This window comes from Argentina anserina, chromosome 1 (assembly GCF_933775445.1).
Source record: "Argentina anserina chromosome 1, drPotAnse1.1, whole genome shotgun sequence".
NCBI classification, from domain to species: Eukaryota; Viridiplantae; Streptophyta; class Magnoliopsida; order Rosales; family Rosaceae; genus Argentina; species Argentina anserina.
The window spans coordinates 8597981-8621236 of NC_065872.1; the positions used below are offsets into that span (position 1 = coordinate 8597981).

The following is a 23256-nucleotide window of genomic DNA, read 5'->3' on the forward strand; positions in this document are numbered from 1 at the left end:
TTTTTTACAAAATAATCCCTCATAAAAAAAAGCACAAAAACCTAACAGTAGAAACTAGAATTTGGTTTTCAAAATAATACCAGATGCATAGCACCAATCTCCATCAGTCCATCTGTAACAACAGTCAAGTACCATTATTTTAGGGTTAGGGCAGAGATTATAAAACACAGTTACCCCACACCACCCTCCCTCAGTCCCTCCCCATGTATATACAACAAAAAACCAGAGCATTAGGTAGTAGTAGGTACTACGTACGATGCTAACCGAAACAGATACGGATCGATACGCTTCATTCAAACTCATTTAACTACCACCAAATCCTCCCCTTCAACAATAATCACATTAAACTAAGCCACCACAGATCTTAATCTTATTCCCACCGAATCTCACCTCGTGTGATTACTGACAATTGGATTCTGCTTAATCCAGCTTTTATGTTAAGTAAAATCAGATTAATCCCCAGACGAAGGTGCCTGGTTATGGAGATCGAGCTAGATTGTTCCGTACAGATTTATATATTAAGAGAGAGAGAGAGAGCGAAGAGGGGACACTGCGACATGTCGGTGGGTGGGAGGATGAAGATAGGCCGTTTATGGTGGTGGTGGTGGCGGCAATGGCAGGTTTACAGGCTGGACCGATGGGATGGATGGCCCGTAATGATTGGCCCTCCGATTTGGGCCTTCTTTGTCGTCTAGTGAGTCCTTTTTTTATTTTTTATTGAAATGTTATAAAAAGGAGGGAAATATCCCACACGGAAATGCTATACAACTGGCTTCCTCGGTCAAACTCACATCTTACCCAACTCAACCGTTATCAACTTAAAAAACCATCCTTATCTCTTCAATAAATATTCTCTTTTAACTCTATTTTTCTATATTTTGCCCCATAATTATGGATACATCTACTCAAAACTACTAATTCATTTATTTCCTTTCATTAATGAATTGGGAGCAACGAATGTCACTATTATCGATCTCTGAAGTGTTCAGATCCATGTATCGCAAATTTAATAAATGCAATCTTCTTTTATTTATTTTTTTCAAATTTGTTTGCTATTATTTCCTATTTTCCCTTCCATTTTCAGTTCAAGTTTTCCGTAATTTAAAATTTAAAATTTATTTATTCAGACAAAAGAGAAGTCACTTGAGTGAAGAAGACGCTCCGGCAGCGCCCGCCCATTAAAGAAAAAGAAATAAAATAAAGCAAACTTCTCAAAAAGAAAAGCAAAACCAAAAAAACCGGTGATGTGTTAGCGCAGTTCGGACGTGACGCGTGTCCGTTAGCCAGCTGTATCCCAAACCCAATAAACCAACCGATTGCCTGGAACAAGCGGTGCCTCTTTAACCCCAACTCCCAAGCACTCCTCCTCAACCCTTTACCTGCTCCACCGGTCACCTCCCCTCTCCTCTTATATAAACCCCCTTCTCTCCCTCTCCCATTTCGTTTTTAATTTCCCATAACCAGAAAAAGCTTCAAAACTCCCAAAAAAATCAAACCCATCTCCATTGTTTGCTTCTATTATCTTTTGTGCAATCAAGACTAGCCGATCCGCCACGAAATATGAACAGGAAGGAAATGGATCGGATCAAGGGCCCGTGGAGCCCTGAGGAGGACGACGCGCTGCAGAGCCTGGTGCAGAAGCACGGACCTCGGAACTGGTCCTTGATAAGCAAGGCAATTCCTGGGAGGTCCGGCAAGTCGTGCCGGCTCCGGTGGTGCAACCAGCTCTCGCCGCAGGTGGAGCACCGCGCTTTCACCGCGGAGGAGGACGACACCATCATCCGGGCCCACGCGCGGTTCGGGAACAAGTGGGCCACAATTGCCAGGCTGCTCAACGGCCGCACCGACAACGCGATCAAGAACCACTGGAACTCGACGCTCAAGAGGAAGTGCTCTTCGATTAGCGACGAAGGGTTCGTGGGGGGAGGGTACGAAGGTCATTTCTCCGAGCAGCCGCCTCTGAAGAGGTCGGTGAGCGCCGGGTCGGGGCTGCCCGTGTCCACGGAGCTGTTCATGAACCCGGGCAGCCCGTCCGGGTCGGATTTGAGCGACTCTAGCGTGCAGGTGATGTCACCCTCCCACGTGTACAGGCCCGTGGCGCGATCTGGCGGGGTTCTACCGCCAGTAGAAACGACGTCGTCTTCCAATAACAACAGAAATATCAACCTCAACAGTGATCCTCCAACTTCTCTATCTCTCTCGCTCCCGGGTGTTGACAGCTGTGAGGTGTCTAACCCATTGGGTGCGGCCGAGTCGACGCAGAACCACCAGGCTGCGGCTGCTGCTGCTAATCAGCCGGCGGCGTACGATCAGATGAGGAGCTTTCCGGCGGAGCTGCTGGAGCTGGTGCAGGGGATGATAAAGGAGGAGGTGAGGAGCTATATGGAGGGGTTGGAGCAGAGTGGGTTTGGGGTGATGAGGCAGCAGAATACTGGGTTTAGGAATGTTGCGGTGAAGCGAATTGGGATCAGCAGAATTGAGTGAGTTAGTGGGTAGTTTGAGTGGGAAGCTCAATGCAAGGGTTTGAGCTTTGGAGGAAGTAAGGGGTAGTTTTTACTAGATAGGGGAAAGGGTGCAAAAATGGTGGAAGTTGGGGGGAGCAGAAGATAAAACTGGGCTGGTTGGGGGCTGGCTGGAGTGTTCTTTTAATTTTTTCGCTTTCGTTAGGAAAAATAATTTTAATAATATCGGTTAATGTACAGAGTAATGAGAGAGATGATGATGATGAAAAAGCCATCCATGAAAAATTTAAGAAAAAAAGAAGAAAAAAAAGTAGAGGAGAGGATAAATGGATCTTCAAAATTTCAGTCTTTTAATCCTTTTTTTTCTTTCTTGGTTTCTTGTTCTTGCTTATCTTGTTTGAGGTGTTAAAATCAACTGGTTCATTTGAATGATGAGAACATGAAAAATTTAAGAAAAAAAAGTAGAGGAGAGGACAAATGGATCTTCAAAATTTCAGTCTTTTAATCCTTTTTCTTTCTTTCTTGGTTTCTTGTTCTTGCTTATCTTGTTTGAGGTGTTAAAATCAACTGGTTCATTTGAATGATGAGAATAATTGGATAGTCTAAGATGAGGACAACTGAACTGTAAAAACAAAATGGGATTTGGACCATATATAAGTCAAGAAGGATACGTTAAACAGCACTCATTACCAACTACTCTTCCATACTGCAATTAAATCTGAAAATTTTGATCTTATTATAGTAACGAAATTAAAATAATAACAACATAAAAAAATAAAACATAATTTTGTATTGATTGATAATGCGGCTTTAAAAATAGACATTACATAATCACAATCCCGTAAGATTCGGAATCCTAATTTATTACAGAGATGCGAATCTATTTCTACCGAAAAACCTAATAAGACTAAGACACACACAAGAGTAAAATAGTAATTCTTCCGAACTAGAGCTATGTCAATAGAACAATGCAAGTTCAATGACGATGTATAGGCGCATAGTTAATCACATCATAATGTGCAATAGTGTCTCAACAACACTAACATATATGAATCCATTGTTCATTGAATCTCTTCATTATTTTTACTTAAATGAAATAGAGAATTAAGAATTAGCTTTCATATAAACACATATGAGTATAAGTTCTTACAACCGATTGTATTACGTTCTCTCAAACGTTGCAATTTGATTTCATAAGGTCTCTGTGGTCAAGAGGCATTTAATTAAGCAATTAAGGTCTTTCGGGCACTTTTATATCTGTGTCAAGATCCTTGTATAGATATGATATGACCACTATCATATGCTGCAAATTAGTTTTCATGGACACTACTGATCAAGTAGGGGAAACAATTATGTCCATAATGAGAAAATATAACTCATCGTAGTCAATACTTGGATAATGAGAGAATCTTTGCATCATAAGTCCTGAAAATATCGCATGATTCCATCATTCTCATTACTTACGAACAACGACTAACATAACAAGTTTAGTTCAGCGTGTATTGATTTTTTCCACTTCGGTCAAGTTGCTCATCGTTGATAATTTACAACAGAATAAGAGCATAAACGAATACATCATCAATCATGAGAGATCAATCCATTAACATACGCACGCTTATACGATCAATTTGAGAGATTTTTATTCTTCTCTAACATCAACAAATGGAGTCTGTATCGTCCCACAAAAACTTAATTGATACACATGTTTAGATAATATCTCTTGATGATGGGCGAAATACTTGTGCCTACGCACCTCGCTTCTTTCTGGTTTTGATTCCAGAGAATAATAGTCTCCCCCTCATCTAGGTAGGAGCCAAGATCGAAGCTATGACCCTTACTAGTCCATCTTTGCGTTTGCTGCCCTTGTTTTGTGGTGCAATACAACGGGCGCCGACCACACCACAAAGTATAATTGTGTCATCGTCGGCTTCATTCCCACTGTCAGGGATGGTGCCAACGGTGCTAGGACCATGTCATATGAAATTCTCCCTTATTTCGGGAGTTCCAACCTTATCGGTACATCTCGTCACTTTCGCAATATCGGTAAAGTCATTGAGTATTGAATCTTTGACTCTCTGGAGGTCGATAATGCTTTACACTTCTTGCTTACTCAGAGCAGTGCGAGATCTTAATGAGACATAGTGTCACACCACGTCAATTCCTGGTGTTAAAACTGGAATGAGAGCATTCCATATCTCACCCTAACAACGGGAAGTATGTCTCATCAAAGTGACTATCTACTAATATATCGCAGGATAGAAATCCACGGTTATAGATTGGAAACAGCGGACAAGTGTTGGTGATTCATAAATCATAACAAACCAAAATACTTAATCGTTTCATGTAGACCCATTGAGATTACTACAATAGAGGCACATAAGCAACTTAACCAAATAGGCGGTAGTGAAAAAAACGTTGACATCGTATCCAGTAACCATCTGGTATGTACTAAACGCTTGACAAGTTGTGGGTTTGAAACCAATAAGTGTCACTACATGCAACACCATTATATATCCCCATGCAAAGACTGGTAGGTTAGTACCCATAATCAAGTCCAAGCCTCTGCTATATCGTGCAGTGAATGAACATGAAGAACAATATGTTCAACGACGATCCTAGTAGATATGCAAAATGAAATCATCAAAAGTCTTGGAGGTGAACTCTCCAATGATATCCAATCGAATAGATTTGAGAGAATGGGAAGGGTGGTAAGCCCATAGTATGATGATCAAATCTAAAAACTTAGCAAATGCAGCGTTCCTTGTGGATAGCAAAGCGACATGTGACCACCGTGTCGATGCTCTTAACCTATACCATAAAAAAACTGAAAATGTTCGAATTCGGTTGGATATGATCCACTAATGTCACCTTAAATACTTTGTAAAAATTAAATGTTCTCGGTTGGAGCCTTAGCAAATGAAGGACTTCCTTGAATCTAGCAAGAGAACAAGCTTTGCAAAATGAGCGATGGACATCAGAGATTGCAATGGATGCATTAGAAAACATAGGAGGCATCACAAGCTCCTGTGAAGGAGGGGATGTCGCCACCAACGACCTGAATGTCATGGAGCTTCCGAGAGGGGCATACTCGGCCTCACAGTGCATGGCACGGATAGGCACAGCCTCATCGTGTTGGGCACGGGTGAAGTGGTGCTCCAATCACTCCGTGAACATGAAAAATAGATCATGTGAATTTCAAAAAACTCTAATAATCACATCTCATTCAAAATGACCAAAAATGATCATGTCAAAACCGATAAAACAGCAAAACCGAACCCATGATTCAAAGAATTTTGAGTTACATAAAGCTATTACTGCAGACAAGCAAAGCTATGTCAGCAGGCTAACAAAGCTACTGCTGAAGTTTGAAAAGCTACTGTTAATGAAATCTGACAGATTTATTCATCTCTATTCTCACCACAAATATCAAGATGAAAATTTATCATTGGCATGTATAGTCTTTTAAAACTTAGCAAGGCACGAAGGTATAAAACACAATCTTTGCACGAGATCCATAAAACAACTACATGTCCCATAGAACTGGGGGGTGTAAATGACCCGAGCCGAGTCAAATACTACGTTGTTCATGTTTGGCTCATTTTCATTCGATCGAGTTCGAGCCGAGCCAAAATTTGATTTTTGTACTTCATATTCAAACTCGGCTCGGCTTGAAAAAGCTCGAGCTGGGTTCGGGTCGGCTCATTTTATTAGATTAGATCGAATTCGAATCAAGCCGGCTTGAATCATACGAAATTAAAATTTTAAAATTTAGAGATTAAAAAGAAAATTCAGAATCTAATTTCATAGCATTACACAAATTCCCTTTTATTTGTAATAAACTAAAAATAACAAATCAAACTCGTTATAGAACTTAAAGTTTTTAACTAATTATTCTAGAAAGAAATATTTCAGCACTTTCAAACTATTATTATATTTTTAATATTATTTATCATATAAACATTATACATTATATATACTATAAAACTTAATAAGTCAAGCTTAATTAATAAATGAGCCAAGCATTTAACAAGCTCGAGCTAGCTCGCGCGTTTAACGAGTCGAACGAGCTGAATACTTGTTGTTCAAGCTCGGCTCATTATTAAGATCGGGCTAAATATTGAGCTCAAACTCGATTCATTTAACTTTACGAGCTCGAGCCGAACGAGCTAAAATCGAGCTGAACAGGAGTCGAACACGAGCGGCTCGAGCCTACTTACAGCCCTACGTAGAACAGTGTGGTGGTTACGCAATCATCAAAATAAATTAAGAGAGTCAGTGACACGAGTAATAGTTCCAAGCAATACCCCGTAGGACATTGTCAGAAAGAGGTATGAAAACAAAGAGTATAATCTTATCGAATGTATCACATGGTAATAGAACTACATTCTTCAATTTAAGAGTTGAAAAAACATGGTATTGTAGCAGTTGGATACCACACAATGAGGGTGGTAAAAACCATCCAATTGGTTCGGGTGGTCACCAATAATAGTAAAATCGTTTGAGTTATGAATCGACTTAAAGAAACTGAAAAATTAAGCGGAAAACCATGTCAAAAGAACTCAAAACTAGGTGAAATTTGGACTTGAAAAACATGGTAGCAAAAACGGCTAGAAAAATGACGAAAAAATCACCATGAACCAGCAGCGCCGATTGCCGGAAAACTAGCCGGCGGCGGCCGGAGCTAGCCGGTATGGAGGCCGGAGCTGCAGGTCTGACAGGGGACGCCGGTAGAAACTGGGTGGTGGCGCCGGAAACACCAAAAAGTGGCCGGATGGAATGTGGCCAAAACATCGGAAAGCGTTACGGAAATGAAGGAATAGTAACCATGTATGTCCAAGAGGCTAAAACGACGCCAATTTTTGACTTTCCGAGATCCTTTTTTAAATTTTACGATCCAAATTCATAATGTAGTGATATTGGGGTCCCATGTAACCCAAAAACGGCCAATTTAAAAGCCACGTGAGTTGCAAACGTTGACTATTCATGCTAGGTTTAAGACAAATAAAATTCTCATGAGTTCATCTTGTAAACAAGGAATACGAGAAATTTTATTGAATATGTCAATCTTTAATACAACACAAATAAGTTTCTAATTCCAATAGACGACTTAAGCTAAAGTTGAGCAAGAAACATAGCAATACCAACGTCAAACTTGAAAAATAGTAAGCATAAAACATAGTTAAAAGAGATTGACTAATCAAAAGTCTGTAGCAACAAAAATCTTGCATATCGGATCAGGGGGAGCCTTAGGCTGAAGCTCAAAAATTTGCTTACTTGAGAATGAAAGAATATTACGTTTTCATCTCTAAAGTTCCTTTAATAAATAGATACAAGTGCCAAAAATGACATGTGTTTCTTGGAAGTGGAGCATGCATCAAGCTCAACTCTGGTAATACAACGTCATAGACGGTTATTGAATCACTTTAAGTGTGTCCCATAAAATTTGTTATTTTGAGGATCTTTTGTCAGCAAATAGTACTGCGTTAGAATAATGAATTTCAACTAAAATAATTGAGTACGTAGACCTTGAGATTATCGTTTATAGACATGAGTTTAAGAAAACTCAAACATTCAAATAACAGTCGTGATGAAGACGCATCCATAAGAAACGAGGGATGTATAGGTTTCGAGTAATCGAAAATATTCAAGTATGTAACATGAATAGAAGGGTTGTGATATATATGGTCACAAAATAATCGATGCATATTAGCGATTCTCATGATCGCATCCAAAACAACAGTGTACTTAGAGAACCACACGAAATCGATTTCTTCCCTTTAAATAATAAAGTGACTCCCCCAGGACCGTCACATGAAAAACGTAGACCAAGAGGGGAATCATATCCCTCTTTAGTCTCACCGGCGTTATATGAAAGGCCGGAAAGTAGACATGAAAAAGGCTAATAACGCCCGATAATATATATATATATATATTAAAATATATGTTGAAAAATAGCAAATTTAAGAAAAAACATACTTGTTGGTCTACCAAATAGACCGCATATAAGTAAATTGCTTTGCATATCGATCGTCATGCAGGAAGCTGCTTGATGAATTCCTTTTCGATCGTCGTATTGTTGACATAGAAATCTCGTAAGGATACGCTCGAACAATGTTTTTCTTGTGGAAATTAGTAGCTATATATAGAGATCTCTGTCGTGTATGTCATCACCATGATACAACAAGCGATCATTTTCCTATACGAGCATGTGAAACTTAGTTAGGAACTAAAACGTGTAAAGAAAATGATTGAATCCATAAAAAAAATAAAAGGAAAAAAGAATAGAATTTAGATCAAATAGGCCATTGGGCTCGGGAGAGCTGAGGCTCAATAGGAGCTGCTGGGCTAGTACAGGGCCTATATCTAAGACGGGTCGGTGTAAGGTAGCGACGCGAGTCGGATCTGGAGAATCTGGGTCTGGGAAGGGATGCGATTCAGGTTGAGGACGTTGTGGCGCTGCAGCATGGAGGTGGCTCGACGAGCGTTCGAGCTCCAATTTGGGGAGCGGGTTCGTCGTTGGCGTTGACGAGAAGTCTGAGCTGCACAACGATGAGGTCAGAGGACGCCGACCTAGAGAGATGTCGGCGTTCTGGGTTGCGGGGGCGACCTCCACAGTAGAGGGCGACGTCGAGATCCGGAAAAATGAGTGGCGGTAGCAGCGCCCAGAGGATAGCTAATGATCATGTGGTGACGGTCTGGGTTCGGCGATGGAGTGAACCAGATTGGCGAGGTGGGTTCGTGAGGAAGATGGGGTGCCTAGAACAATTTCTGGGTGCCCGTAGCAATTACGATTTGCTGGTTTTTTTTCTTCGACAACAATTTGTCGAATTCGATCTGAATTTCCGGCGATGCCAAAAAAAAGGCTGCCGGGGGGGGGGGGAGAGAATTTCAGGGCTAAGGTCAATTTCTGGTGGTGGCCTCGTCGCTTAGACACTTTAGAATAAAGTGCATGATAACGTGTTGGAGGAGGAACGAAACGAGAATAATAACAACGTAAAAGAACATGACGTAACCCTTTAGTGATTGATAATTGGGCCTATATTAGAGGTGGCAAACAGGTCGGGCCGGGCCAACCCGGTCCATTTTATGCGGGTCAAAACCGTGCTCGGGCCGGCCCATTTATTTATCGTGTCGGGCTCGGGCCATGCCATTTGCTTAAACATCAAGCCCGGCCCGGCCCATGACCCATGCATATATAGGCCGGGCCAAGAAACTGGCCGGCCCGACCCATTAGCATTATAAGACAATTATAATAAAATATCATGTAATTAGAATATTTGTTTTATATAGCTATTTAGAATAGTAAAATAAATAAAATACTACAACATATTATATAATTTATTTTTAAAACATTATGTATGTCAAAACCATGACGTTTTTTTCACTACTTTGATAATATTTGTGGAATATTATAGTTAAAATAATGAAATAATCAAGACATTTTAATTTAAAAGTTTTAATATTCAAGTCTAATAATAATAATAATAATTTAAATATTTATATAAATAATATAAAATTATGTGTTTAACGTGTCAACCCATGAATTTATTGTGTCCGGGCTTAAAAGGGGCTCGAGCAGGGTCTATGGTCTCAAATATCTCGGCCCATTACAATAACGGGCTCGTGCCAGGCCGGGCCGCTAACGGGCTTGGACTGTGCCGGGCTGACTTTTAACAGGCCGGGTCCGTGCCGGGCTCGGGCTTTTCGGCCCATTTGCCACCTCTAATATATATATATATATATATATATGCATTACATAACTACATCCCTGTATGATTCAGATGCCTAATCTATTACAGATATGTGAATCTATCTCTAACAGGAAACCGAATTAGACTAAGACACACACAAGAGTAAAATAGTAATTCTCCCGGAACACTTGTGTCAATATTTTTTACAATTGGTGCAAGCTCACAACCTCTTTAAGTGGATGAATTACCTCAGTTATGAAGAGGGTTGGGCATAGGGCTGGTCATGTTACGGTTACCGCACATTTGGTCGTGAGCCATTACCATGCCAATACTTAATAGTTCGTCACATTTTGTACCACTACCGTGTCACCACTTTCCGTTACCGTATTGTTTAGTTATCATGAATAACAGTTGGTAATGGTTTGGTTAGGCTCATACCAGTACATTCTGGACCTGGATATATATGCAGTAGTAATTTTCAGAAAATTACATTTTCATCAAGTCTATTCCTATCTTTGGCAAATGTGAGTTCTAAATTTGGTGTAGCAATACTTTATAAAGTTGTTTAGCCTTACACCTACAATGCAGACCTAAAAAAAACATACATCTTCAAGTGACTAATAACCAGTCTAGAATGAATAACGAATCCATTACCAAAATCAATTGAGGATTACGAAACTCCGAGAATTCAATTGATCTTAGTTGAGATTTAAGTAGAGGCTTGAATCTTGCTTACATAGTAATTTTTGTGTGGATTGGCTGGGTTGTAAGTCTACAAAGGCTCAAGATATGCGAAGTTTGAAAATGGGGATGGGTTATGAGAAATTGAGAAGAGAAACAGTTAGAGGCTTCGAGGCTAAAGTGGCTGTTCTTTTTGATTGAATGAATGACATACTCCTTAGGGTTTGCTCATTATATACACCTAAATTCAACAAATCTGATCTTTTGGCTATTATACATGAACGGCAGATAACACATATACTAATAAAACTGAGGGAAATCAATCATGTTCGGCTGGTTGGTAATACCGGACTTCCTCCATTTGCAAAGCCGCTACCGTGCCGAGAAGCCATATGTGGTACGGCAGAGCCATGCCGTCACTTTCGGTTACAGTTTTTGTCGACGTTGACTCCACCGATTCGGCTGGTTTATGGTCGGGCAGGTTTGGCATTTAAAACCAGCCCTAGTTGAGTGTATGATATCCTACTAAGGTAATCTTCAACCGGAAAAGTTGAACTATATATTGATGTGACATCAACCGTCTTCAACCCATATGACTAAATTTTTAGTCCTAAATTATATTTTAAGATTTGAAGTTATTATATATTTAAGTATTATAATTTTGTATTAGATTCTTATTTCAAGTAAATAAGTTATTTTCATAATTAAGAAATAAGTTTTGATATTTTATTATATATTTTAATTAAAATTATTATTACCTCTCACTTTTCTCATTCAACCATATTTGATGTGATAGCATAAATTTAACAAAACAAAAGAAATTAAGCAATGACATTGCTAATTCATCTACCTCTTATGTGGAATAACTTAAAGACAAGAATAATCAATTAAGTGGGTTGTCATATATATATATATATAGATTATTTTCTTTAATTTATTCATAATTTTATTGTATTAAAAAAACTTAAAATTAAAATTAAAATTAATTTATTATATTAACCAATTATAATTATAATTAATTTTATTAATCATATAAATATAAATTAATTGTATTAATCATCAAAATTAAAATTAATTATATTGATCAATAAAAATTAAAATTCATTGTACTAATCAACAAAAAATAAAATTAATTGTACTAATTAACAAAAATAAATAATTATACTAATTCATAAAATAAAATGTATTGTATTAACCATCCAAATTAAAGTTAATTGTATTAATCATTAAATTTTAAAATTAAGGGCTTCTTATAAAAAAAACTCTATTTGCACACCATTAAATAGAAAATAGTCAAACAATCTTCTAAAATCATAAAAAAGTCACTCATTCAAAACTCATAAACCGTTACTCTTATTCTTTTAGCAAATTACAACTTGCCATCGTCGTGTTGTTCACCTAAGATGTCCAATCTCTCCAGCTAGTGTCGACATCAGTAAGCACCAAACCCCCACCACCACCATTGCCATAACTCGCCGGAGCTATTAGCGCCAAATCACTCAAAATTGAAGGAGCAGGAGCAAAAGGTCGTCGCAATTAATCGGATATCGAAGTCTGAGGAACCGATACGCCGCCGGAGAAGATAGCACGTCCAAGCCGGATCCCCACTCAAGAAGGGTCTCCAGCAGTAGATATGTTCCACCCGCATCACGCCGTCCTCGGTGCCGATAGGTCCGATTTGCGAAGGCACCATGTACCACGAAAAGGCGACTGACATGGCCACCGACGTGCACTCCTCACTTCGTATTCGTCGCCTTCAATCGGGTCCCTGAGACTGGGATTGGTATGTGTATATTTGGCCGGTGCTATCTTGGCTTGAGGAGATCTGGTTCTGACCGACAAAGGATGACGCTAAGGAGAGTTTGGCTCGCCCGAAATACCCTAGCTTGGTCGGAGATTCAGTAAAAATGGTGAATGGGTGCCCATAGTAGTTTTCTGGGTGCCTAATTAGGATTTGTGTTATTTTTGTTTGTTCAACTTCAATTTTCCGAGTTCTGTAAAAGCTACTGAATACGTCGATGAAGTTGAATCAGTCATAATATCAGTCACACCACCTGTGACACTACCCATCATAGAACAATATTAGTGTGACGGGTAGTGTGACAATCAGTTTACCCGTCACACTATCTGTCACATTACCTATCACACTACCAGTCACACTAACTTTGTGCTATGACATGTAGTGTGACTGGTGGTGTTATGTACGACAACATGAGTGTTGATATTTGGATCGTATTAGACTATTAGTTGATTTGAGAAGCTCAAGATCACATAACAATAAACAAAAGGTTCGTTATTTATAGTCATCTTTCTTCTTCTTCTTCTCCTGACAACATAATCAAATAAAATAGTGTGACAGCGGGTGTGACAGGTTGACTATTTTATAATTTCTAGAAAATTGAGATGACATTTTTATAATTGGAAAATAAGTGGTGACTTTTTTCTAATTTATGATGGGAAATGGTACTATTTTATAATTTTCCCTAAAATTAATTGTATTAATACAAAATTATAATTAAAATTTAGTATAGTTGATAATCAGAATTAAATGTGGGGACCTATTGAATAAACAAATGAAATCAAATCTCACTCAAATAACTAAAAAACATTGTTAAGGGTTAACAATGTCTTTTAGTCCTCTATTATAACCTTTTAGCCCTTAACTAGATAGATTGGAGATGGTTGAGGCTAAATTTTAGCCTTTTAGCCCTTAACAAATATGAGTTTAAGATGACTTAACTTGTGTCACTAAATCAAGCAGATACTTACGAGGAAGGCTTGAGCGTATGATCTCGCACTAATGCCACTAAATCTAAAGGTACGATTCAATGAGTTTCAAAATTTATGACTATCACGGCCAAATAAATAGATTATGAACTTGAATGTTTCTGAATCATCAATGGAACTTAAACAGAGGTTGTTTGGTTGATTGTTCAAAGTGTTGTAATAGCTTAATAAAAAGGAAGGGCGTGACCACTCGAGCAAAACGAGAAAAAAATAAGGGTTAGTCTAGCTTTATCCTTTTTGCAGCTGGAGGGGGAGGGGACTACGGCCAAGTACCACGTTACTTGATGAATAAGAAAAATATCTGTGGGGATTTGATTCCCCCGCCAGCCAACTGGAAATTTAGAAAGCCGAAAACTAAAGGTGTTTTTTTGTGTGTGTTAATTAAGAGGCAAGATGTTTTTTTGGTTTTAAACGTCAAAGTCTTGGGTGGAAAGTTGAAAGCAAAATATCAGACGTTGGTGTGGACTTGTTAGGTGTTGTAAGATTATGATTGAGGGAAGTTGCAGGTAGAGATTAGCATACAAGTTCCGTTAGCCTTCGTTAGGTTTGTTGAACCAAAGTCAGCAAATGTATGACAGTTACTTGAACTGGTTTGCAAGTACCTAATCCATTATGAGGTTGCTTGGAGAGAAATGCATAAGAAGATGACTATCGGCCGCCCGCCCAAGTCTTCTACGTAACTAATTTTAACTTCTCAATTTCATGGAAGCTTGTTCTCTCATGATCTTCATATTTGGATTTCTCTGCAAGTCTCTTTAGTCTACTGGCGGCTTTACGGGTTTTCTAGGGCTTAGGTGAAACAATGGGCTATGCCTTAATAAATGTATATTTACTTGACTGACTGTTATCCTGTTTTATACATAACTGTACTGGGAATAGCATAACTTCCTTGAGAACTATAAGGTTACCGGAGGCGGAGCTTGGGTGGGGTTTCTGCTGGTTGCAAGTCTCCTTGAAAATTCGAGTCTTGATTTCAGTTGGTTAAATAAATCCCTTAAATCCTGCTTCCAGCTCCATGTCGGGTGGTTTAGAGCACGGATGGAATTGAGGCAGACGAGAAGTGTACCGCCTTCATGTAATAGAACCTAAAATTTACACCAACATAAACCAAGAAGTTTAGAGCAGCCACGATTTGAATCAGGAAAAAATAAAGCTGAAAAGATCATTCAGAAGGTCAGAACAAATAAAATGTCTCATACCGTTAACCATAGGGGAAGAAAACCTAAAACAGATGGAAGAGAGGCCAAAACTATACAAGTTAAGGCGAGGACTACATTCTGCCTGATCTGCATGTACAGAAAGATAAATACAGTAATGTCAGTGAACAGAACACAAAAGACTTAACAGCGAGCAAATAGTGAGATAAATGCTAGCAAGTACCAGGGAAGTTGTTTGGTGAGACTTGGCAATACAGAATGGCACACCAGATATATTGTCACGCAGCAACAACACGTCGGCAACAGCCACAGCTGTTGCACTGGCACGTTGCGCGAGGACAATTCCTACTGTTGCAGCTGCAAGTGCTGGAGCATCATTAATACCTTCACCAACCATTATTAGACCTCCCCCTGTAGTACAATTTCAGAATCTTGTGAGCCTCACAGTAAATCACTAATTTAAAAAGAAAATGAGTGAAGAAAAAAACCTAGATTTCCATTCCTTGCTTTAATATATCCCTAATGGTAAAAAATTCTGTAAGCTTTTAACTTTTGTAGATCAAAAACTTTAAGTGGCAGGCATGCCTTCCAGAAATAGTCCGTCATGACACCAATAAACTACCTTCATAATTTCATATACCAGATGCAACATTGTTCTGATTAAATTGAAAATGACTTGCCAAACACAAAAAAAATGAAGAAAAGTCATATTATAAGTACCACAAGCAATTATATTTTCTCTTCATTTATTAGAGCAGTATTGCACTATTGCATGCAAGTATATTATAATACCTAGAGTGGACAAACAATTTCCTTGGCCTTTCCATTCTACCTTGGCAAAATGAAAGAATATATGATAAAGGGTCACACCTAATTTCCACTACTTTTTCATATGCTTTTTGCTAAACCATGGACAGATTCATACATGATAAATGAACCAAATAATGAGACTAATTTCCTCTACTTTAATGGAAACCAACCTATCAGTTGTATCCTAGATACATAAGCAACACCAACAAATCATTTATTTGGCAAATAATCTGGATTGATGATTGTTTAACTCACCCGTATCCCTTGAGACACCCTTGACATGACTGAGTTTATCCTCAGGCTTCAGGCTGCAATGAACCTCGCTGATACCTACAGCCTTCGCAACTCTCCAAGCACTTGACTGATGGTCACCAGTTAACATCATTATACGGAGCTTTGCTTGATCTCGCAGCTCAGAAATGACATCCAAGACCCCTGGTCGAGGCCTATCCTCAAGGTGAATCAGTGTTACCTGCAATGAATACTTGACTATTAAGTAACCTAATTGTGTCCTCTCCAATCTTAGCTGTAACCCATACTTTATCACACTTTTCCTCAATACTTTGAGTACATTTTTTAATTCCATTTCTTGCTCTCTCATTCTCACTCGTGGAATTTGATATTTGAATCTAAGCTTTGGACAGTTCCTCAAGATTAGATCCAGAAGGATTCCAGACAAAAATCACACTGGTCTTTGTTTAACATCCAAAGCCAATGTAAGGCCCCTTAAATAAGAAACTTTTAAAGTTTCGTTTTTTTTTTATTAAGGCCCTATTCTTTCGTAACATTAACATGAAACCTCACCTTTTCATTGACTGAAAGAGCCGCACGGACAAAATCAGTTCCGTATGAAGAAGCATCCACAGCTTCCTTGATCTTTTTGGATGCATCTTCCGATATACATTGTGAAGTGATGAAATCTACTGAACCCAGAGATGCTTTCAACAGTTTACTCCCTTCAGTTCCTAACTATAACAAAATAGAAATCAATGTATATCACTTTACCTGCTACTGACCCAAAAGAATGCTTAAAGACGCAGCTGTGAAAGAAAAACCAAATTGCTTCTTAGAAGGGAATTTATTATTGCATGAACTATTGCTACTTCTGATGAACTTCCATAAGAACTTGGCTAGTTTAATGATTCAAAATGCTTCAATCAGTTCAATGTTAATATATTCAATTAGAAAACATATAGCCATGCATGCACATGCTCATACGAATATATCAAGGGAGGTTCTTTAACCCGTAGAAAAAGTTGTACTATTAAGTGCAGCAGGTATTAGTGTTGAAATGCAATTGGAATAAATACACACACACACACATCGGGAATATAATATAAAGGTTGAAAATATAGCCTATAGAAAAAATCATACAATAAAGTCGATCAGGTATTGGTGTTGATATGTAACCAGAAAAGCAAACAAGAGAAGACAGCTGGAAACAAGTTATGCAGTTACTGGAACTCTGCATGGATTAAACAGATGCTAATATATAACAACAGTGGTAGCAGATAGAGCCCATAGAACAGGTCACAGAACAAACCGCAACATTTGCTACAGTTGAAATATAGATAAAAGACCCATCAAAACATACCTCAACGCCATTGACAGTAGCAACAAGACCCCTGCCAGGAAAATACTCAAAACTCTCAACAGATACAGAAGGAAGGTCTTTCCCTTCACTATGGTCTACAACAGCTCTGAAGCAAAAATCAAAAGACTAATGAGTATTGATCTAATAAGGTTCAGCATAGAAATTTTGTAGTGAAACAATTCAAACACAGCCGATTAGTCAAGAGATGACTTCCAGATGAAAAAGATTTGGTGTGTGCCAGCCTTCCAGGTGTAGAATTACTCATTATTGTTTTTGAGCAGGAGATTTAGTACTACTAAAAGTTGAATCATAAAAAGGATCTGAAAATTACAATTGCAAGTGGAAGGTTTAACACCAAACTTAACAGGAAGCTGTTCAAGAGCTCTACCTTCCAATAGGGTGAGTGGTACCCTTCTCCATTGCAGCAGCGACAGCGAGGGCTTCTTTTTCACAGCTAGGCATACAACAGGAAGAAAAATCTGATTTATTGTTTCTAACTTGATGTCCATAAATTGGTTCAATTGCTTTGAATGCTAGGCCACCAGTTGTCAAGGTTCCAGTTTTATCAAATGCAATAGTGTGACATGAAGCTAGAGCATCTAGCACATGACCACCTTTCAGCAAAATTCCCTGTAAGGAAAATTAAAGGTATCATGTCCGTCATATGGCCAAACTGAGCATTAATTCCACACACTTAGCTGTGAATAGTGATGTTTCTGAACCTACTTCTTCTTACCATGTCTGGTAAAAACCACTAGCACTGTGAACCCTTTTTATATAATCCGAAGAGTACTTAACTTTTTTAATGTCAAGTATTTAAAAAGAGAGAGAGAGAGAGAGAGAGAGAGAGAGAGAGAGAGAGAGAGAGCGTCATGGTAGAATGCCTGACAGAACGCCTTAAGGGAGCATCACAAATTAATGATTACACAAATTACAAGACATTCGTTAAAGAAATGATCATCAGGTAATTGTTACAAGCAATTGTAACAATTACACAAATTACGGAAGCAATCACAAATAATCAGAAATAAATAATTGAAACGAGCACACAAGAACATAAACACACCATTTAACCCCAAACAATTTAAACTTGCAATATATAAATGGAAGTAAAACAATATGAAAAATAACCTATGGCAATGAAAAATTGAAAATTACTATCGAATTTGAATTCTTGATTATAGCATCAACAGAAATGTATACCTTTCTTGCGCAGGAGCTAACAGCAGTAGCATAGGCCAACGGAGCTACAGCCAGCGCACATGGTGATGCTGCCACCATGAGGCCCAAAGCTCTATAAATTGATCCTCTGCAAGCTAAATAATTTAACAGACATCAAACCAAGGGAACAATGGACACACACTCACACTAGACACAAAGATATCCTAGGGTATACATAACTGCAGACCTCCCCAAAATCCTAATTGACCATTTATTTACATTTTGTTCATAGCAACTTTCCAAGTAATTTTTTATTTATATTTGTGATACTGAAAATGGCTGGCCCAATAATCTTAAGGCACTTAATTTATCATGGCCACAGCAATTTCGAACGTATATACTGGACCCTTTTCTCTCACACGTGGCTTTCACTGGGTTTCAGTATACGTAGGATTATTAGTTTAAAATGGTTAGATATTTAAAACAAGAAGGTAAGAAAGTGTATTGGTAGAATACCTGCTGTACCAATGAATGGCCACTTGAACAAGAATGGACCAAGTAGAGCAACAGCGACCGACAAAACTACAACTACCTTGCTGTATTGCTCACCAAACTGGTCTAACCATCTCTGAAGCTTAGGTTTATTTAACTGAGCTTCTTCTGTCAATTGCACAATCCTGCTAAGGGTAGACTCTTTCCAATTTTTTCTTGCCTGCACAAGCAATTTTATTTAGACTCCAATCCCCATTATGACCAACATATCCAGCTAGTGCAAGAATTCGAGAACCTGGCTGTAACAGCTGTCCAGAATATTCCACTTACATATAGTATGGTTAGTGTGTGCGCTATATCTATAATGCTTTTGAAATTTTGTAGATGATAAACAAAGCTGAATTGCTAACGGCTTGATATTCAGTAATGCGAAATGTTGGGAAGTCATGCTTAACGAGAATATCCTCACTTCTATCATTTATATACAAATCAATAAAATAGTAATAAAATACACAGAATTCTTTTTCTTTCATTCATATATCCATTCCTAAGAAGCTTCAAAACAGAAAATAATTTTCAAGATACCTTCACTATCATCCTGCCATCCAAGTTCCTTGCACCGCCAGGTATCCTGTCTCCAGCTTTTGTCTCCAATGGCGTAACTTCTCCCGTCAAGTGCTCGATAGTAATGGTAGCACTACCTTGGAAAACTTCACAATCTACAGGCACAGACTAATTACAATACCAGCCCCCATTACAATCCTTCCATGTTCTATTATATCATATAGATCAAGAAATTGACAAAGAAGATCATAGCTACTAATGAGTTCATGAGATACAAACAACATGTCATTGTGGCTGTATAGAATATGTGTGGACACAATGATATGATACCTATCTGCTACTCCTAGTAATCCTAAGAAAGGTCACAAGGTTGAAAATAATGTACTAATCACTTCACATAAGAGATGGTGGATATGTGTGCCATACCTCTCCAGCTCCAACCAAGATATAATACCCGACTTGCAAGTCATGCACAGGCACCTGCTTGTACTTCAAGTTAGAAGTATCTGGAACCTGTTCATCATCCATATCCAGCACAAGCGCGGAATCCGGATAATTTTCTTTCAACTCTTTCACATCAATCATGGAGCGACTAGTAAAGTACTCCTCAGCTGAAATCAACAAAAGCACGCTTTAATCAACAAGGGACATTCATATTCCCACCAAAGAAATGGTAGCGAAAATCGAAAATGCTCACCGATATGAGCGAGATTGAACATAGCCAAAAGCAAGCCTCCTTCTAATGCATTCCCCATAAACACTGACGCAAACGCTGCCAAAGCCATTAACACATGAATGTTCACCTTCCCGCCACTAATGTCAGTCATTGCATCAAGTGCAGCAGAGACCTGTTAATAAAGTCAATCAATTACTGCTAGGGTTTTAGTTAATTAAACACATTGAAATTCAACTAATCAGTGCTTAGTGCTTACTCCGACGAGAGGAAAACCGACGATCATGAAAGCGTTCTGCAGAGGCTTCACGGCGAGCCTGGGGACCACGTAAGGGCAGGCGGCGGCGGCGAGGAACAGCGCGGCGGAGCACGAGCACAAATGCAAGTGCTCCCTGAGGAAATCGGCGAGGTCGGTCCATCGCACAGCCTTCGCAAATCCGATGAACGCTCTCTGCGTCTCGGTCAGCTCCGCACAGTCTCCGCCGTGGTGGTGGTGGTGGTGGTGATCATGGCGGTGGTCGTGGTGGTGGTGATCGTGATCGGAGTGGTCTGCGGCGGAGGAGGAGCGGAGAGTAGGGAGGTTTCGCGGCGGAGAGAGGAGGGAGGGCTTGAAGCGGAAGAGAGGAGAGCGGAGGCGGTGGAGAGTGGGTTTGGGGGAGTTGAGACGAGCGGTGGCGGTTGGGTGGTGGTGGTGGAGAAGAGGAGAGTGGAGATTGGGGAGTTGGATTGAAATAGGAAACTTTAGGGCTTCCATGATTGACGGAAATTAGAGGAAGAAAGATCGGAGAGGGAGTTGGAGATTTGAAGCGGGAAGCATTGTGGCTTTGGTTTTGGAGTGGTCAGTGGCCGAGAGAGAGGCTTTGGGGTTGACTGGGGGCCACGGTTGGGGAGTGGCGACATGTCGTCCACACCATGAGCTCATTTGCCCAACTAACGAACTGGGGCCGTTGATTCATCGTTTGGATGCTCTGATCGACGTAGCGTCCGCCGTCCCGTGTATTAACAAAAACGTAATTACGATCAAGTTTTACCGCTTTAGTTGATCGTAATTTAAAGATGTACTGTTTGCTCACTCACATAAAATGTCATTCTTTGCTTGATACTGGTGATGAATTTCTAACATTCTAAATTTTCCACGGTCAATTGAACTCTTGATTATCCAAGTTCAACATTACGTGGGGAAGAAACTATTGTACTGTGAGAGGAGCCATGACGTTTGTGATGAGGTGTTTTGCTCAGAAACATTCAAGTTTAGAACTTTGATTTTGGTCATGTGTCCACTAAATTGTCCAAAGGCCAGGACTCTACCCTCACCCAATTTCGCTCTAGATATAGAAAGTCAGATTCTTAATCACCTAAATTCAAATAATATATAGTTCCTTGGGACATTGTACACTATTTCTAAATCTATATTATTTGTTTAATATCAGCAGCAGAGCAGCCATAACAGCGGTCTTCAGTTTTGCTACCTTTGTGATTAAACACTTGAGCTATCAACAACCATGGGTATAAAACCCCAAAGAGCAACATTTCAGCTTCACCATTTATTGCTTAATTAGCAGTCTTGTTGTTAATTCATCACTTGTGTTCATAAGAAATGGAGACAAGGAAGTCATTTGGTTGGGCTGCCAGAGACACTTCTGGGATTCTCTCTCCTTATTCATTCAATCTCAGGTCTTTATTTCTCTCTAATCACTAATTAACTTGTAGTTATAAGATAGCTAGTGTTAATTTCAGTGTCAACATGTATAGGAAAATGGGGTCTGAAGATGTGGTGTTGAAGGTTCTGTACTGTGGAGTAGATCACACAGATCTCCATCAGATGAGGAATGAGATTCACAGTACTACTTATCCTCTGGTTCCAGGGTGAGTCATATAACATCATTTATATGCGTGCAACATTTCATAGTGAAAGAAGTTCATGCCAAGTCTTTCATGGCTGTTACTTTTACTTACTTGATTGTGATTAATTTGAAGGCATGAAGTAGTGGGAGAAGTTGTGGAGCTGGGTTCAGAGGTGAAGAAATTTAGAGTTGGGGACATAGTGGGAGTTGGATGCATAGTAGGGTCTTGTGGAGAATGCTTGTATTGCCAATCCAACATGGAGCAATACTGCCCTAAGATAATCTTCACTATCAATGACACCTACAAAGATGGAAGCCAGACTCAGGGAGGCTTCTCATCTGCCATGGTTGTTCATCAAAGGTGAGCAAAACAAATAACCGAAAACAATCTTATAGCCGAAGATGTCTCCTTGCCAGATAGTTGTACATTTTATGTTGGTAGATTATCATTCTCAACCATAATTGAAGTAAAGTCTTGTCTAAATGAACCAATTAAGCAATGATACCAGCGAGTACAATGCAGGTTTGTGGTTCGGATACCAGAAAAGCTAGCACCGGAGCATGCGGCTCCATTGCTGTGTGCTGGGGTTACAGCTTACAGTCCACTGAAGCAATTCATGGGGTCTAACCGGGTTGTAAGGGGAGGAATATTGGGTTTAGGCGGAGTTGGACATTTAGGTGTCATAATTGCAAAGGCAATGGGTCACCATGTGACTGTGATAAGCTCTTCTGATAAGAAGAGGGATGAGGCATTGAAGATCTTAGGTGCAGATGCTTTTATAGTGAGCTCTAATGAGGCTGAGATGGAGGGAGCTGCTCGTAGCCTTGACTATATCCTCGACACTGTTCCGGCTTTGCACCCTCTGCGCACTTATCTTTCACTCCTGAAGGTTGATGGAAAGCTCATAATCGTTGCTGCTGTTCCTCAGCCACTTCAATTTGTTGCATCTGACATAATTCTAGGTAAGTACACGCCACTGCGTCACATCTAGATGCAGAGTTAAGCTCATTTTCAACTGTTCAGGAAATTGGACATGAACCTGATCATGTTACTTGGGTGTAACTTGCTTGTTGCTTTGCAGGGAAGATGAGCATTTCCGGGAGCTTCATCGGAAGCATGGAAGAAACGCAGGAGATATTGGAGTTCTGGGCAGACAAGGATTTGACAACAATGATAGAGATAGTAAAAATGGATTATGCAAACAAGGCATTTGATAGAATGGAAAGAAACGACGTGAGGTTTAGGTTTGTCCTGGATGTAGCAGGAAGCAACCTGGAGTGACTTCAATACATGTGCTCCAGTATGGACATTAGAAATAAACACTGATTTGGTTCTTATT

General features: G+C 39.3%; 3 protein-coding genes across 3 annotated transcripts; 2 read left to right on the forward strand and 1 right to left on the reverse strand.

Moving 5' to 3' along the window:
- Positions 1-1441: 1441 nt before the first annotated feature.
- On the forward strand, positions 1442-2776 carry LOC126782986 (transcription factor MYB73). Its single transcript, XM_050508363.1, has one exon. It carries the CDS (start codon positions 1561-1563, stop codon positions 2482-2484), a length of 924 nt encoding a protein of 307 aa, XP_050364320.1. The 5' UTR covers positions 1442-1560; the 3' UTR covers positions 2485-2776.
- Positions 2777-14311: 11535 nt separating this feature from the next.
- On the reverse strand, positions 14312-20935 carry LOC126782831 (probable cadmium/zinc-transporting ATPase HMA1, chloroplastic). Its single transcript, XM_050508161.1, has 13 exons — positions 20332-20935; positions 20097-20247; positions 19826-20010; positions 19421-19567; positions 18860-19055; positions 18386-18498; positions 17571-17812; positions 17183-17288; positions 16393-16557; positions 15844-16060; positions 15002-15189; positions 14821-14907; positions 14312-14706 (listed from the first exon to the last, which is right to left on the reverse strand). The coding sequence occupies exons 1-13, from the start codon at positions 20824-20826 to the stop codon at positions 14518-14520; spliced, it is 2481 nt and encodes an 826-aa protein (XP_050364118.1). The 5' UTR covers positions 20827-20935; the 3' UTR covers positions 14312-14517.
- A 652-nt stretch (positions 20936-21587) lies between these two features.
- LOC126784605 (cinnamyl alcohol dehydrogenase 1-like) lies at positions 21588-23246 on the forward strand. Its single transcript, XM_050510083.1, has 5 exons — positions 21588-21746; positions 21825-21938; positions 22050-22277; positions 22440-22879; positions 22999-23246. Exons 1-5 carry the CDS (start codon positions 21670-21672, stop codon positions 23196-23198), a joined length of 1059 nt encoding a protein of 352 aa, XP_050366040.1. The 5' UTR covers positions 21588-21669; the 3' UTR covers positions 23199-23246.
- Positions 23247-23256: the final 10 nt, after the last annotated feature.